The sequence below is a fragment of the Macaca thibetana genome, chromosome 5, assembly GCF_024542745.1.
Source record: "Macaca thibetana thibetana isolate TM-01 chromosome 5, ASM2454274v1, whole genome shotgun sequence".
Taxonomy (NCBI): Eukaryota; Metazoa; Chordata; class Mammalia; order Primates; family Cercopithecidae; genus Macaca; species Macaca thibetana.
In genome coordinates this window covers 127,628,790-127,645,678 of record NC_065582.1, presented here as the reverse complement: position 1 = coordinate 127,645,678, position 16,889 = coordinate 127,628,790, and the positions used below count along the sequence as shown (strand labels likewise).

General features: G+C 43.6%; 1 protein-coding gene across 1 annotated transcript; it reads right to left on the bottom strand.

The window, feature by feature from the left end:
• Nucleotides 1-6,233: 6,233 nt before the first annotated feature.
• Nucleotides 6,234-15,815, bottom strand: ODAPH (odontogenesis associated phosphoprotein). The gene is given in 4 exon segments (XM_050790034.1): nt 6,234-6,459; nt 6,462-6,837; nt 14,684-14,727; nt 15,118-15,815. Coding segments are annotated over 4 exon segments (531 nt in total). The 5' UTR covers nt 15,185-15,815; the 3' UTR covers nt 6,234-6,415.
• Nucleotides 15,816-16,889: the final 1,074 nt, after the last annotated feature.

Below are 16,889 nucleotides of genomic sequence, written 5' to 3'. Positions count from 1 at the left end.
CTTTAGCTAGACACAGAGTGCTGATTGGTGTGTTTACAATCCTTTAGCTAGACACAAAAGTTCTCCAAGTCCCCACTAGATTAGCTAAGACACAGAGTGGTGATTGGTGCATTTACAAACCTTTAGCTAGACACAGAGTGCTGATTGGTGCATATACAATCCTTTAGCTAGACACAGAGTGCTGATTGGTGCGTTTACAATCCTTTAGCTAGATACAAAAGTTCTCCAAGTCCCCACCTGTCTTAGAAGCCCAGCCAGCTTCACCTCTCACCAGCACTCACCGCAGGACTCTGTGGCACCTAGCCTGGGCACTCCAGAAGCCCAGAGGGAGCTCGTTCCCTGATCTATCCCAGCAGGCACCTGCCAGCTGTGCCAAGTGCAGGTCCACTGAGCCCACACCCGCCTGGAACCCCTGCCAGCCCGAGAGTGCTGCACACAGCCCCAGCTCCCGCCTACGCCTCCCCCTCCACACCTCCCCACAAGCAGAGGGAGCCAGCTCCCACCTCGGCCAGCCCCGGAGAGGGCCCCCACAGTGCAGCAGCAGGCCGAAGGGCTCCTTGAGCATGGCCAGAGTGGACGCCAAGGCTGAGGAGGCGCCAAGAGTGAGCGAGGGCTGCTAGCATGTTGTCACCTCTCAATCCCACCTCTAAATAGGACACCCCAACTGCCATTGGGAATTTGGCTGATGACTGCTCTAGCTACTTCCTGCTGGATAGAGGCAAAGAAGGGGCCCTGCAGTTGTAGCGTCCTCCAGAGGGGAACTCTTTAGGCCAGTGGAAGGGCCAGCGGGTTGGTCCAGGGGTCCTCGGTAGAAGTTGTTAGTTGAGCTCATTTGGAGTTCCATTTGTAAGACCATCTGTAGATAGATGGCCTTGATTCTGGAGGAAACAAATTTGACAAGAAATTTAAAAATACAGGGTCCAAAGGCGAGTAACAGCAAGATGGTTGCCATGGGACCTAGAAAGGGGAGAAACCATGTTGTCTAACTTCAGAGGTTGGTATAAGAGTTTGAAAGGCATTGTTTGATTTCAGAAGCCTTTTCCTGTAAATGCTGGGCGGCATCTCATACTATCCCTGACTGGTTAGTGTAAAAACAACACTCTTCCCCTAAGACGGTGCAGAGTCCTCCTTTCTCAGCAGTGAGGAGGTCTAGGCCTCTGCGGTTTTGGAGAGTCGCTGCTGCTAAAGAGTCTATTTGGGATTGTAAAGTAAGGATAGACATCGTTATTTCTTGCAAACTGTCTGAGAAATCCTTTGAGAGTGTGTGGTAGTAGGATAATGAAGTAGATAAGCTGGCTATTCCAGTTCCTGTAGCAGTAGCCATTCCTAACCCTATAAGTAGGGGTATTAGTTGTATGGCTCTGCGCTGACGGACTTGAGCTTTGAGGGTACTGATAAGGTCTGATTTCCTGGGGCAATGCTAGTGTTGGACTTAAAAGGACTAAGGTGCAGGTGTCTGTCCAGTTAGTGGGGAGGCAGATATAGGTCGATGTTCCACATAAGAAGAATATACCTTGGTTGGGTAGACAGAACTGGTTGTGTACGTTAAAAAGGTGTGTGAATTTGTTGTTTCATTTTCCCATACTCCTAGAGTACTTGCCAAGGGAACTCCAGTGAGCGGCTAGAAAGGGGTGTCGGGAGCAAACTGAGTGGCTCCCTGTGTTCTATTTTCCCGTTAGAGAAAAAAAGTTTACAAACCTTTAGCTAGACACAGAGTGCTGATTGGTGCATTTATGATCCTTTAGCTAGACACAAAAGTTCCCCAAGTCCCCACTAGATTAGCTAGACACAGAGTGCTGATTGGTGCGTTTACAATCCTTTAGCTAGACACAAAAGTTCTCCAAAACCCCACCTGACCCAGAAGCCCAGCTGGCTTCACCTCTCACCAGCACTCACCGCAGGATTCTGTGTCACCTAGCCCGGGCACTCCAGCAGCCCGGGGGGAGCTCGTCCCCTGATCAAGCCCAGCAGGTGCTGGCCAGCCACCGCCAAGTGAGGGGCCCCAAGCCCACACCCACGTGGAACCCGAACCAGCCACGTGCAGCCCCGCCTCCTGCCTGCGCCTCCAGCTCCACACCTCCCCATAAGCAGAGGGAGTCAGCTTCGGCCTTGGCAAACCCCAGAGAGGGGCCCCCACAGCACAGTGGCGAGCTGAAGGGCTCCTCGAGCGTGACCAGAGTGGACCCTGGGGCCAAGGAGGCACCGAGAGTGAGTGAGGGCTGCTAGCACGTTGTCACCACTCAGCAACATCCACGAGTTACTGCCCCTTTCCGTGGCACTGACCCAGTGACACAAAATTTACTAGAACTTCTGCATAAGTCACCCCTTAATCTGCATGCACTTACAAATGGGTATAAATATGACTGCAAAACTGCCCTGGGGTGCTACTCTCTGCCTACAGGGTAGCCCTGCTCTGCAGGAGCCGTCACAAAGCTGTAACGCTGCCTCTTCAATAAAGCTGTTTCCTTCTACCTCTGGCTTGGCCTTGAATTTTTTCCTAGGCAAAGCCAAGAACCCTCACAGGCTAAGCCCCACTTTGGGGCTTGCCTGCCCTACATCAAAAGCAATCCTGATGGCATTTTGATCTTAAGACTTCTAGCCTCCAGAAGTAAATTTCTGTTGTTTAAGCCACCCAGTCTGATATTTTGTTATGGGAGCCCTAGCAAACTAGCAGACCTCCTCAAATAATGTTTCAAATAACATGAGGTAACATTTATAGAATAAGTAGCCTCTTTAAACATTTTTCATTTTTAATCAGGAACCTAGAAACTCCATTGTTGACCACGGTTTAAATGTATCACAAACCAATTGTTCAGTAGCAGACCCCACACAGCCTACATATCCTTTTGGCTAAGCTGTCTCTTGTGGACACGTGCTGCCCACAAATCCCTGCAAGGCACTTCCTCACTGCTTAGGTGGACACTATCCTTTGTGATGAGACCAGTGTTCACTATAAGGTGCTGCTGTTTCCTAATTGTCCAAAAGTTGCTGCTGTTTTGCAGGGTGCCGGAGTAGGAGTGGGTTCTGTGCAGAGGTGGAGATAACGGCCCTCCCTCAAATCTGTGCCACACTGTGTCATCTTGACCCCAAATCAATGCTGTTATGTTCAGAGGCCCCCAGTGTCTCTTAAAACACTGACATCAGCTTCTGGTGCTCACTGCCAACTATGGAGGCTTAAATTCAACCCAGGGGGCTGGCTGGTGGTGGTGGTCACAGGAGGTACATGCTAGTTCATTTCTTTTCTTCCTTTGCACCCAAACTTCCAGCTAAACTTTTTCTTCCTCCCCCAATTAAAAACTACTCTTCCCCCAATAATAGTGCTCATCTGAGTCTCAGCTCAGCCAGTCTCCATGCCCCATCACTCTTATAACCAATGTGAGTTACCGAAAGGCTGTTGTTAGTGTGGGAAAACGGGAATGGGATTTCATTTTTAACTTATCCTCAAGGGTATGGATACATCTGAGATTAATTTTTTGTGTTGTTTTCAACAATGCTTTTTAAATATTGTTCTTGAAATAATATCAAACTCTAGAAGAGCTGCAAGAATAGTACAAACAACTCCCATATACACTTTAGTCAAATACATCAACTAGAAAAACATTTTGCCACATGTCGTTTATTACTTCCTATCTGTCTATCTATAGGTCTATGTATGTATGTGTCATATATATGCACATTTCTGCATATATATGCATATTTTTCCTGAATCTTTTGAGATTTAGTTGCAGAAATCATACTTATTTACCCTCAAATGCTTCAAAATCTGTTTCCTAAGAACAGGAATATTCTCTTACACAATTATGAAATTCAGAAAGTTTAACATTGACAGAATGCTATTACCTAATACATGGTCCAAATTTAGAACTTGCCAGTTGTCCTAGTTATGCGAAAATGTCCTGTCCCTCCCCTTCTGACCTCCAGGATCTAATTGGAGGTCACGTATTACACTGAATTGTCATACCACTTCAATCTCCTTTAACCGCTGCCTTCCATGACATCTACACTTTTGAAGATGCCGGTTTTGCAAATGTTCCTCAATTTGAGTTTATTTTTGACTATTAGATTCAGGCTATGTGTTTTGGGCATAATTAGAACTTTAGACTTACAATACTATTGTTGTAATTCCTGCCTCAAAGAAAAAAAATGCATTGAAGAGTTATTATACCCTTCCCACAGACTCCCATTGCTTCAAACACAGCTAGTTGAAAGGAACTCATTTGAGAAACTAATTCACTTGGAGGTATTAGTTGTTCCACATTATCCTTCTAATTCAATAAACCTGCTAGGAATCTCTGTATTTAAAAAGCAAACTTATGAATCCAAAGGAATGATGCAAATTTTTCTAAGTCACAAAAGCATATACTTCCCTCCCCACAAATAAGCCTTTTGCACTCCTAGGCCTATTCTTTTAATTGCAGGTGTGGGCTGCTTCTCATATTCTATGTGTGTTCCAGGGTGAGGAATAATGAAATTTTACCTAGAGCTGTGTTGAAAAGGCCCTTACCCTGAAACTCTATAGGAATAGCCTGCCTTCTATAATACATACAGTGATTAATGCATTGAAGCTGTTCATCCATCATTAGTTTGTCTTAGTTTACCTGAGGCTTACATATTACTTAGCGAGTCCTTCAAGGACTAGATTTCAGAACAATTAAATTTTGAATTGCAAAAGTCCTAACATTTGGGAAGAGAAAGCCCAGTCAAAGGCAGGTTAGTTTTTGGCCACTCTGTAAACATGGCTTCCTGTTTATGCCACTTATCTTGCCTGACACCGAGTACCTAGGTGAGTGGTGACATGCCAGAATAAAGGAGGAGAGTCAGAAGGGGAGGTGGGTTTCAAATACAAACCTTTATCTGTCTTCAAGTTTGCCCGAAGCTGGCCCTTTTCTGGTATGTCCCCATCAACCAAAAAAAGAGAGCAGGTAGGGTTTATTTCAAAATATAGTTTTGTTTTGTTTTTCTGATGACGTTTTCAAGTAGGTTTTTATTGAAGCCTGTAAATTTGAAGCAAAAATCTGTTCTTAAAATGAATATTTTCTAGAATGTGAATTAAGTAGTTTTTTTTTTTTTCTTTTTTGACCATTTTAATAAAGCAAAGAAACATAGCATGATGATTTTATCTCTCTTTTCTTTTTCAGGGCAACCATTCCCAAAGTCCTTTCATGTCTTCGTACTGATTTTTTTTTTCTGTTTTTTTTTTTAGCAGCAGTAGTAGCAGCAACTTTTGCACATTGATCTTGGGAGGAAAAAGTGCAAGCCACTGACCACATATGCAGAACTAAAGTTCTTATGTTACAGGCAAGATAAGTGGCATAAACAGGAAGCTGTGTTTTACAGAGTGGCCAAAACAAATAACCAATGAATGCAATCTGTGGGATTTGTTTCTCATATTGCACCCTGAGAATATAAGGTTCGAAGGGTTGAGTGAACTTATGTCTGTAGAGTTCTAGAGGTACCAGAATATTCTTGTAGCAGTTTAATCAGGCTTTTTGAACCTGGAATTATGTTAAAAGTTTGAGGGGAAGTTTATCATTTTAGTCAGCATCTATGTAATGATAATGGTAAACAGTGAGAAAATTATCAAATTAATTTGCATCAGTTGAAGTCAACATTAAAGTAAATTTAGATACCATAGTTTAAAAGTAATTATTTGGGGCTGGGCACAGTGGCTCACGCCTGCAATCCCAGTACTCTGGGAGGCCGAGGTGGGTGGATCACCTGAGGTCAGGAGTTCAAGACTAGCCTGGCCAACATGGTGAAACCCTGTCTCTACTAAAAATACAAAAAATTAGCCAGGTGTGGTAGCGGGCGCCTATAATCCCAGCTACTTGGGAGGTTGAGGCAGGAGAATCACTTGAACCCGGGAGGCAGAGGTTGCAGTGAGGCGAGACAGCACCACTACACTCCAGCCTGGGCAACAAGAGTGAAACTCTATCTCCAAGAAAATAATAATAATAATTATTTGGGTTAGACAAGTCAAGTTTATATCTTTAAAGTATTATCTACAGTCAGACTCTCCATAACTTTTTAATTGCTTTAAGCTTTATAATTTTTTTTTAAAGTTTACTTTGTCATTGCACCTTGCTCTGTACTTTTTCCAATGAGTATAAAAACGGTGTCATCAGTGTCTTCATGTGGTTTATAATGATCTCAATTTATTTAAATGCTGTTTAATTTAGAGGAGGAGATGGATTCTTTCAGCATCTCAGTATGGATAGGAATTACTAGAGCTACCCATTTTAAGATTTTATTCGCATAAATATCCTGTGACCATAAGAAGTTGAGGATAAAAATAACGTGGTTATTGTCCAATTTTGCAAACATCAATAAACTGTGATCCAATATCTTCACTGCTGACAAAGAGAACAGTTTCTAGTCAGTGGTGTTTAGGATATTTAATCTTCAGAACCAATAGTTAGTTTGGAAAGATAAAACAGAAATCTTTTTGCTGCTTTTTCTGAAGGATTGACTTTTTTTTGCTTCAGTATGTTTGGGTTTCTCTTCCCTCTCAGCTTTCCTCAGATGAGCTTCCCCTCTGGAGTCTTCTTCTGGGGAAATATCTATAAGGAGTAAGGCGACGGTGTGGCCAATAAAATGGCTGGAACGGAAAACGGTGGTTACACCTTGAAGGCAGGAAAGGTCTGTTTGGAAACCTAAAATAGATTCTGGGCCTTCGTGGAAAAAAATGGAAGGGACACCTAGGTGTCTTTGTGATGGGCTGGACCCTTGTGACCGGACTCCTCGTGGCGGGTGGAGGGGTGAGTGTAAAGATCTGGCAGTCGGTAGGGTTTGCGTTATTTTGTGAGTCTCCAGGAGGGGTAAATACCTCTTCTTGTCCTGTGGAGAGGAAAACGCAAGTCAGGAAACAGGTCTGGTAACAGAAGCAGAAGGGTGGTTTAGAGTGGTGGCAGAGGAGAAAGATGGGAAGAGAGAATTAGAGAAATCTCAATGTATATTTGAAAGAACTGCCAACGTTCAATGAAATGAAACACAGACACACCTGATGACCCAGCATTTCCACTGTGGGGAATTTACCCAGGAGAAATGAATGTTTATGTCCATAAAAAGACTCGTGGCCGGGCGCGGTGGCTCAAGCCTGTAATCCCAGCACTTTGGGAGGCCGAGATGGGCGGATCACGAGGTCAGGAGATCGAGACCATCCTGGCTGACACGGTGAAACCCCGTCTCTACTAAAAAATACAAAAAACTAGCCGGGCGAGGTGGCGGGCGCCTGTAGTCCCAGCTACTTGGGAGGCTGAGGCAGGAGAATGGCGTGAACCCGGGAGGCGGAGCTTGCAGTGAGCTGAGATCCGGCCACTGCACTCCAGCCTGGGTGGCAGAGCGAGACTCCGTCTAAAAAAAAAAAAAAAAAAAAAAAAAAAAAAGACTCGTTCAGGGGTGTTCACAGTAGCATTATTCATAATAACCTAAATGGAAACAATCTAAGTGTCCATCAACAGAGGAATGCATGAAGAAACTGTGTATATTCATACAATGAAATAGTACTCAGCAGTGAAAAGGAAGAACTACTAATACCTACAACGTGGATACATCCCTTGAATGTTGAGCGATACAAGTTAGACACAAAAGTGTACATACTGTACAACTCCCTTTATATGAAGTTCAAGAGCAAGCAAAATTAATCTATAGTTTAAAAAAAGGTCAAAATAATAATTCAGCTTAGGGCAAGGATAGGTATTTTTTAGCAGAAAGTGTAGCCAGGGAACTCTTTAGAAATGTTTTATATCTTGATCTGGGTGGTTGTTACATAGATATGGTTATCTATATATCTATATGTATACACACAGGTGTACACACACATATATAATTTGTATATAAACACACATATATGTGTACATACATATGTTTGTACACATACACATGTTTATATGTAGCCATATGTAAAATGTGATCAAGCTGTACTTTTAAAATGTATGAATTTTGGCCGGGTGTGGTGGCTCAGGCCTGTAATTCCAGCACTTTGGGAGGCTCAGGCAGGCAGATCACGAGGTCAGGAGATCGAGACCATCCTGGTTAACATGGTGAAACCCTGTCTCTCCTAAAAATACAAAAAAATTAGCCAGGCGTGGCGGTGGGTGCCTGTAGTCCCAGTTACTGGGGAGGCTGAGGCAAGAGAATGGCGTGAACCCGGGAGGCAGAGCTTGCAGTGAGCCGAGATTGTGCCATTGCACTCCAGCCTGGGTGATAGAGTGAGACTCCATCTCAAAAAAAAAAAAAAAGGATTTTATTGCATGTAAATTACAACTAAATAAAGAAAATTCAGTAGAAAAAAGGAACTTAATGTTAAGAAAATCAAAACAACTGCCCCCAAAGGCCATTAATCCAAAAGTTCTGCTTCAACTGCCCAAGCAGTGAAATAATTTCCTAGGGGAAGGGAGGGGCCATCTACAAGCAGCAGGAGAAAGAGCACTGAGAACCAGGATGCATTTATCTTTTCAGAAGAAATTTGGATCAAACTCAAGTGTCATAGTCTTCCTTGACTGTATCATTGAATCAAATTGGCTATGAAAAAGTAATCTTTTCCTTAGAAAATTGTTCCTTCACTCCCTTAGAGGCTTACATATACTGCCTGGAAAGGGTTGCCCGTGTGAATGATGATAAAATGAACTTCCCCTGTAATCCCAGCACTTTGGGAGGCTTACATGCGTAGATCACCTGAGGTCAGGAGTTCGAGACCAGCCTGACCAAAATGGAGAAACCCCGTCTCTACTAAAAGTACAAAAATTAGCCAGGCACGATGGCACATGCCTGTAATCCCAGCTACTTGGGAGGCTGAGGCAGGAGAACTGCTTGAACCTGGGAGGCGGAGGTTGCTGTGAGCTGATATCATGCCATTGCACTCCAGCCTGGACAACAAGAGCCAAACTCTGTCTCAAAAAAAGAAGAACTTCTCACAGGAAGTTGAGAGTGCTGAGGCACTTACCGCCTCCCCCCAAGGACTAGATTCCCCTCTCCTTTGGGACAGTTTAATTCAGGTTTCTTGGCTGTATTGGATATGCTTGTTATTTGCCTATGTCCGTAGTCCCTTCTACATATTCTGTTTCACCCATGAACCCTGGAAATGTCAGTTGCCAGTCCTATACACCTTCTGGTTATGGCTGATTGGACCACTGATTGACACTCAACTCATTCATTGGCTGGTCAGTGACCAATCAGATTCTCACTTGAGAATTGAGTTACAGTGGAAGACGTCAGTAGAAGGTGTAGGGCAGGGGCTGGAGTGTCAGGTTTTGGCCTTCGGAATGTTGAGAATGCAGAGAAGCCAGTCTGCACATAGAAGGAACAAAATAGGGAAGGCCTCTGGGACAGAAGAGTCCAGAGGCCTTGTGGTAACAGAGTGATGTTGGGAGCAGCCGCCTTGGTGGTTTTTTTTTTTTTTTTTTTTTTTGACGGAGTCTCCATCTGTTGCCCAGGCTTGAGTGCAGTGGTGCGATCTCGGCTCACTGCAGCCTCCACCTCCTGGATTCAAGCGATTCTCCTGTGCCAGCATCTTGAGTAGCTGGGATTACAGGCGCCCACCACCACACCCAGCTAATTTTTGTATTTTTAGTAGAGATGGGGTTGAGCCATGTTGGCCAGGCTGGTCTCGAACTCCTGACCTCAAGTGATCCACTTGCCTCGGACCTCTCAAAGTGCTGGGATTATAGTCGTGAGCCACCATGGCCGGCCAGTTTTTGGCTTTTCAGGGAGCCCTAGCTATTCTTAAGTTTCTTGGAGATATCCTTATAATAATCCACCTCCAGCTCTACTTGTTCGTAAAGCTAGCTTGAATGGGTGTCTGTTCCTCGAACAAAATGCCAACCCCTTCTCCCACAGCTACTCAGGGTACATTGAAATTCTGTAACTGAGTAACTGAAACTAGATTGAGACACTTTACAGAAAATGACCAAATCCCACACTAGTCGCTTTTTTTCTGGTAAGTTCTGAACCTTACAGGAAGACATTCTGCCAAGAATCCAGTCGCTAGGAGAGAAATTAGCCTTTGAATTTTTTTTTTTTCTTTTTTTGAGATGGAGTCTCTCTCTGTCGCCCAGCCTGGAGTGCAGTGGCGCGATCGGCTCACTGCAAGCTCCACCTCCTGGGTTCATGCCATTCTCCTGCCTCAGCCTCCCGAGTAGCTGGGACTACAGGTGCGTGCCGCCACGTCCGGCTAATTTTTTTCTTTTTTTATTTATATTTTTAGTAGAGACGGGGTTTCACCATGTTAGCCAGGATGGTCTTGATCTTCTGACCTCGTGATCCGCCCGCCTCAGCCTCCCAAAGTGCTGGGATTACAGGCCTGAGCCACCGCGCCCGGCCCAGCTGGCCTCTGTTTTAAGCCCCATCTTGACATTTTGCTGTCAGCTCAGGCTTAAGGAGGCCTTGAGCTTTGCCACTAGGTTAACTATGCTCCAGCTGTTAAAAACTACCCACCCACTCGCCTCTTGTGCTCATCTCATTTCTAGAAACCTGAAGCTACTCTCTAAATCCTCCTCTAACAATGGGGTTTCAGAGCCGGCAAGGCAGGTTTTCTCTGACTCTGGGATGTCCAGTAGTGTTCAGTGCTCTCTTTTTCTGGGAATTTTCAAGGGTGTAAGATCAAGGTATAAGCTTGCTTCAATCACTTACCCAGGAATGTGGGCAGGACCACATAAAACCACATTCTTCCAAACAAACTAGACCTATGGTGATTCTATTGGGTCACCAGTTAGCTAGCACAAGTGTCCTAAAATGTGGGAGTAATAGTGATTGGTGTGGGAACCTGTCACATCTTACAAAGTTACGGCCACACATCTGAGAAAGTGGGTTGATGCCATTTATGGTCTCTGATGTCAGCTGATCTAACACTGCTCATTATTTTATCTTTGTTCTTCTCTGTTCCTTATCTTCTAACCCTTTGCTATCTCCTCAGATTTCCCTCAAAATTTTCATTCTTCATTCATCTGAAGAATTTGCTTTGAAACGTTCTCTACCTCTCTAAGTTGCTTTATCAGCTTCATATTCCAGAGAGAAAGCTGAGGTAATCTGCCATGAACTTCTTTGGTTCCTCCTCCTCTCTCTTTAAAGTCTGTACACCTACTGATTCTGCTTCTCCCCCTATTTAATCCGTTGGACTCTAACCCTGCCTCCTCCACTCTCCAAAACCTACTTTGGCAAAAGTCATCAATTGTCCTGGGCTTCTGAAAAGGTGGTTGCAGATGCCTAGAGCAGCATTTCCTGTACTCTTTGCCTGGCTGACTCCTATTCAATTTCAAGTCTCTCTCTCTCTCTTTTTTGTCAGGGAGGCCTTTCCTACCCAGAAGCTTGGTTAAAACCCTTTGCAACATGCTTTCGTAGTGCCCTGTGAGTCCACTTTCATCATACTCTTCAGCTGTGTGATTATTATTCAGTGGTTACATGTCTACTCCACTGAAAGATCTACGTGACCGTCTTGTAGACTGCTGCCTCCTCGTCCCTAGCACAGCATCTCCAGTACAATTGAATTGATTGAGAGAAATCCCAGTTTCTATAACTGCAAAGTTACCAAGTTCCTACTTCTCAGGAGTAGTGTGTTGAATAATAAGCAAATATTTCCCCTTATGTAACATACTGACATGCTCTCAAAGGCACTGGATGTCAAAGATGAGAGCTCTTCTGCAAGCTTAATAAGACCAAAGTAGGTCAAATATTTAAACGCAGATTAAAAACATTTTGAGAGGCAGAACAGCAAAGTGTTTAAAAGGATAGGCTCTAGAGCCAGGCTCCCTGAGCTCTGCCATTTAATAACTAGGTGAACACAGATAGATTCCTTAACCTCTCTGAGTCTCATTTTCCTCCTTTGTAAAATGAAGAAAATAATACTACCTATCTCATCATCCCTTTGTGAGTGTTATCGGAAACAAAATATATAAAGTGCTGAGAACATTGCTGAATGTACAGTCTGCACTTAATAAGTGTTAGCTACAGTTACTAATCTCGAATGTTATAGAAACATTCTGTTAGCCTGAGCCCCATTTTCTTAGGCCCATAACATTTGTGCATTAAAGATAGGGCTATTGGGGACACATGTTATTAGAATAGGACCTCCCCAATGACAGGGACTGTTGACTCTTGGTTACTATCTGTGTCTCCAGCGCCTAGAATAGTCCCTGGCTTATAGTGGTACTCAGTAAATACTTGATGAATTAAATGGTCAGGCTGACCTTAAATGTTCCTCTCTGTATATTTTTGTGGAGTTCAGTGAGTATTTAATTTCAGTCCCAGAAAATCTGTAATAATAATTTATATTAAAAAATGGCCAGGCGTGGAGGCTCACACTTTTAATCCCAGCACTTTGAGAGGCCAAGCCAGGCAGATCACTTAAGGTCAGGAGTTCAAGACCAGCTTGGCCAACATGGTGAAACCTCATCTCTACTAAAAGTACAAAAAGTAGCCGGGCATGGTGGCGGACACTTGTAATCCCAGCTACTCCGGAGGCTGAGTCACGAGAATCATTTGAACCCAGGAGGTGGAGGTTGCAGTGAACTGAGATGGTGCCACTGTACACACTCCAGCCTGGGCAACAGAGGGAGACTCCGTCTCAAACAAACAAACAAACAAAAAAATAGAGTATAATAGAAGAAACAAAGCAAAATATTGCTTGGAATTTGAATATCAGTTTTAAGGTGGTTTATTATAGTCTAGACATGAAATTCATAGCATACCAACAACTACTTTAAAAACAAGTACTTTTTAAAAAAAAGGTAATGATGAAATAATTTTTTTTTTATAATTACCTATACTCTGTGGTTATTTGGGCAGACAAAGCTGGCTTGCAGTGAACTACACTGATTTTAAGAGAAGTCAGCTTTCTACTTGAAGTTTAAGTGTGCAGTTCTTCCCTTACATGGCTCATGGAGTCTTAGAAAAATTCTCATGTGCTTTCAGACTTGAGTCAGAAAGAAAAATAAGTTCTATGATGGATTTACTCACAATAACTGCAAAACTCAATTTATTTTGTAGACTCAGAGAATGACTATCTTGGTCAAATCTCTGATTTCACAGACAAAATATCAGAGCCTAGAAAGTATCAGACAGGCCTCTTTCAATTCTACCCTGTGAGTCAAGTCGTTTCAACAAGGTACAGGTTACCACATTAGGGGCTGTGGCAAATGCAGAGATGATTAAGATTAAAAGCCTGAGCTCAAGGAGTGGGCAGATGCTGTGAAGCCGGGGATCTGCAGTACAAAGCAGATGCCGTACGTGCCGTAGGTGATGCACAAATAGCTGTAAGAAGTCAAAGGTGTCAGAAAGAGAAATTGCAATTTTTAAATGATTACATCTTAACAAAGATTTTGTAAAGGCAAAATCATAGTGGCATTTAAATGTTGTGCCTTAAAGCAGAATTGCAACAAACAGGTGAAAGCAAGAGGAGGGAGCAGCTGTGGTTGCTGCTGTGCAGCAGTGAGAAGAGGGTGAGTTTGGAGAGCCACACATGACCTTGCTTGGCAGACCCAGGGTGTGCGTGAGTGAGCGATGGACTGGAAGCAGGGCTGCTGGGATAGAATGAAGCTACATTTGAAGGACTTCGAGGGATTGTAGGGAAACGTGAGTCAAATTCAGAAATCAAATCTGATGTTTCAATGGGTGCAACGGGTGTTTTGTTTTTTGAGACAGAGTTTCACTCTTGTTCCCCAAGCTGGAGTGCAATGGCATGATCTCTGCTCACCACAACCTCCACCTCCCGGGTTCAAGCAATTCTCCTGCCTCAGTCTCCCGAGTAGCTGGGATTACAGGCATGTGCCACCACATCTGGCTAATTTTGTGTTTTTAGTAGAGATGGGATTTCTCCATGTTGGTCAGGCTGGTCTCGAACTCCCGACCTCAGGTGATCTGCCCTCCTCGGCCTCCCAAAGTGCTGGGATTACAGGTGTGAGCCCACTGCACCCAGCCTCAGTGGGTGTTTTTAAGATGTGAATAAAATAAATCTCTAATCTCATTATAACTTGTTTAGCTATGTGTTTACAAAGCCTCCTGAAGAGTGGTTCACTTTTTGCAGAGAAAATGGCAGGTGGCTAGTTTTGTTTTATGATGCTTCTTTTAGATGTCACTTTTAGCAGGTGAGGCTTGGGGACCTTGTCTTGGGATATGGGGGGCAGGTTTTGTTCATAATCTATACTCTGCCCCCTGATTGCCAGAGTATGTGCAGAGGTTGCATCACGGGGTTTCTGTGTATTCCATGACCAGCTCTGATGTCTCTCCCCCTCTCCTGTCTATTGTGAGCTCTGAGGGATGGTAACAGGGAATCTGTCTGGGGATGAGCAGGGTTTGGCTGAGCCCCTGCAAAGCCCCCTCCCCAAGACACGTGAAAGGGGCGAAGGGCTCTGTTTGACTCCTAGGTCCATTTTCCCAAAACAGCATCTAGTTTTGGAATTAAAATAAACTGAAAAAAGGTTAAATCTAGGCTCCCCAAGATTTCCTCCCCTTGTATTTCCCTCTTTTCGTCCCTTCTCCAGCCTCTTCTTTTCTTTCCCTAGGGGTTTGCAAAACAATTCTAAGGCTCAGGACACATTTTGCAGTGGGAACAAAGAAACAGAATAGGAACAGTTGAGAAATTGAATCTAATATAATCCTAAAGAAAGAAACCTGTGTCCACCTCTGTGGCACCAAAATGCAGCTCAATAGATGTGATTAATTAAGCAATGAACAAAGACTAAATACCCACCATGTGCAAATTACTATGCTGCTGGAGATAGAAAGTGGACGGTGCTATAATTCAAAGTGGAATTGTTAGCTTTGTAACCGTAATAACTAGTATTTGTACAGCGTTTTTAGCTTAGAGAGTTTTTCACGGATGATAGCTCATTTGGTCCTTGCAAACCCCATAACAATGGATATTATTAATAATGTCACTTCACATATGAGAGTCTGATACTCAGAGATGTTAAGCATGTCTAAAGTCACAGGGCTATTGCCGAGACGAGGACCAAGGTCTTCAGGTGACAAAATCCAACCTCCTTCTCTTTAACCACACAGGCTGATGGAAGGTGAGGTAAATATTTCCAGTTTATGGGAATGTATAATCATGGAGCCAATTTTGTCTTTTCCTACAACTTATTAATTAGTGGACCCACAGTAGAATAAAAGCAAAACCCTTACCTTCTGCCACAGTTACCGCCAACCAGCAGACCAGTAACCAGTAGGAGAAGCAGTGTCTGCGAGCCATGGCTTCTACGCTGAGCTGTCACTGCGTTGAACCTGATGTTGCTTTAAAGGGGAGTTGGTGAGTCACCAGCAGCCTGATTCAGGTAATTTGCATTTGCACAGTGGACCACAGTGATCAGGGCTTGCGGTGTGAGGGTAAGAAATCAGCAAGGAAATACCAGACAGTATTTGTCAACCAGAAGCTTCTTGGAATGACAGCCAGATATCAATCATCTCTCCTCAGAGGGGGATTTTGGACAACCACGCCTTCACCACCCTTCTAATCCCTCAAATCTTCTCCCATGTTAATGCCTTTCAGTTGTGTATATGAGTCTTCCTCTGCAAGAGAAATAAGCTGTCCAGAAATACGCAACAGTGCTTTGCTCTGTGCAGCTTACCTACTTAAAAAGCGAAACAAGAGGGAGAGGGCATTATCCGGAGGCTTCCTGACCCTGGTGGTTTGCAGTGGAGAGTTGGGGATCATTCTTAGGCCCCCAACCACGGTTTATGCTGCTTCTCTGCTCTGCTTTTGTCCAGGAGGCGAGGGAAGCAGAATCAGAAAACTATCTTCCCTAGTGGTCATGACGGTCACTGTCTAAACAAACACAAACATTTGGGAGAGTAACTTAGTGAGTCGTCCTTTCATAGCTCCTCCTGATTCACCATATTGCATATGAGATGGACATCACATATCTACCTCCAGTTGGTTTCCTGAGGGAAAGACTTCATCAGCTGCTGGATATATGAGAGGGGATTGTCACAGGTGATTAAGAACATGGACCTGGGAGTTAGGAAAAATTCCAGTCTTTGTTTCTTTCCTTACTAGATGGGTGACTGTGGTGAGTCCCTGAGACTTGCTGAAGCCTCAGGGGCCTCATCTGTAAAATGGGACTTGTGGTACTACCCTCAGAGGAATTTGTGAATTAAGGAGATGCTTTTTAAATATATATATATATATATATTTTAATTTCAATATATTTTGGGGTACAAGTGGTTTTTGGTTACACGGATGGATTCTACAGTGGTAAATTCTGACTTTTTTAGTGCACCTGTCACCTAAGCAGTATACACTACACCCAATATGTAGTCTTTTATCCCTCACCCCCTTCCCAACCTCCCCCATCCCCAGCCTCTAAAGTCCATTATATCATTCTGTATGTCTTTGTGTCCTCATAGCTCAGCTCCCACTTATAAGTGAGAACATGCGATATTTGGTTTTCCATTCCTGAGTTACTTAACTTGGAATAATGGCCTCCAGTTCCATCCAAGCTGCTGCAAAAGACATTATTTCATTTTTTTTTTAAATGGCTGAGTGGTATTCCATGGTGTATTTCTACCACATTTTCTTTATCCACTTATTGGTCAATGGACACTTAGTTGGTTTCATATCAAGGAGTTAATTGACATACAGCTCCAACCACAGTGCCTGGCCTGTGAAAGGGAGTGTTTGTGATTGTCATTAAATTATAATAACCCCAACTGATAATTTATTCTCTTAGGAGGCTGTACTTGCCAAATCAATTAATCACTGAACAGACCTCCACTTTAAGGAGAACATTTTCCTGGGTATCATATGGAAAAAAAAAAAAAAGAACAAACTAAACGTGGTCCCTGTCTTTGAAGCTGACAATTTAACAAGAGAGGCTGTGCAAACTGAAAATCAAAATGAATAAGGATGCAAACACTCACAGATAGAAAATGGAAAGTTCCTCAGGCTTGATGTTAGT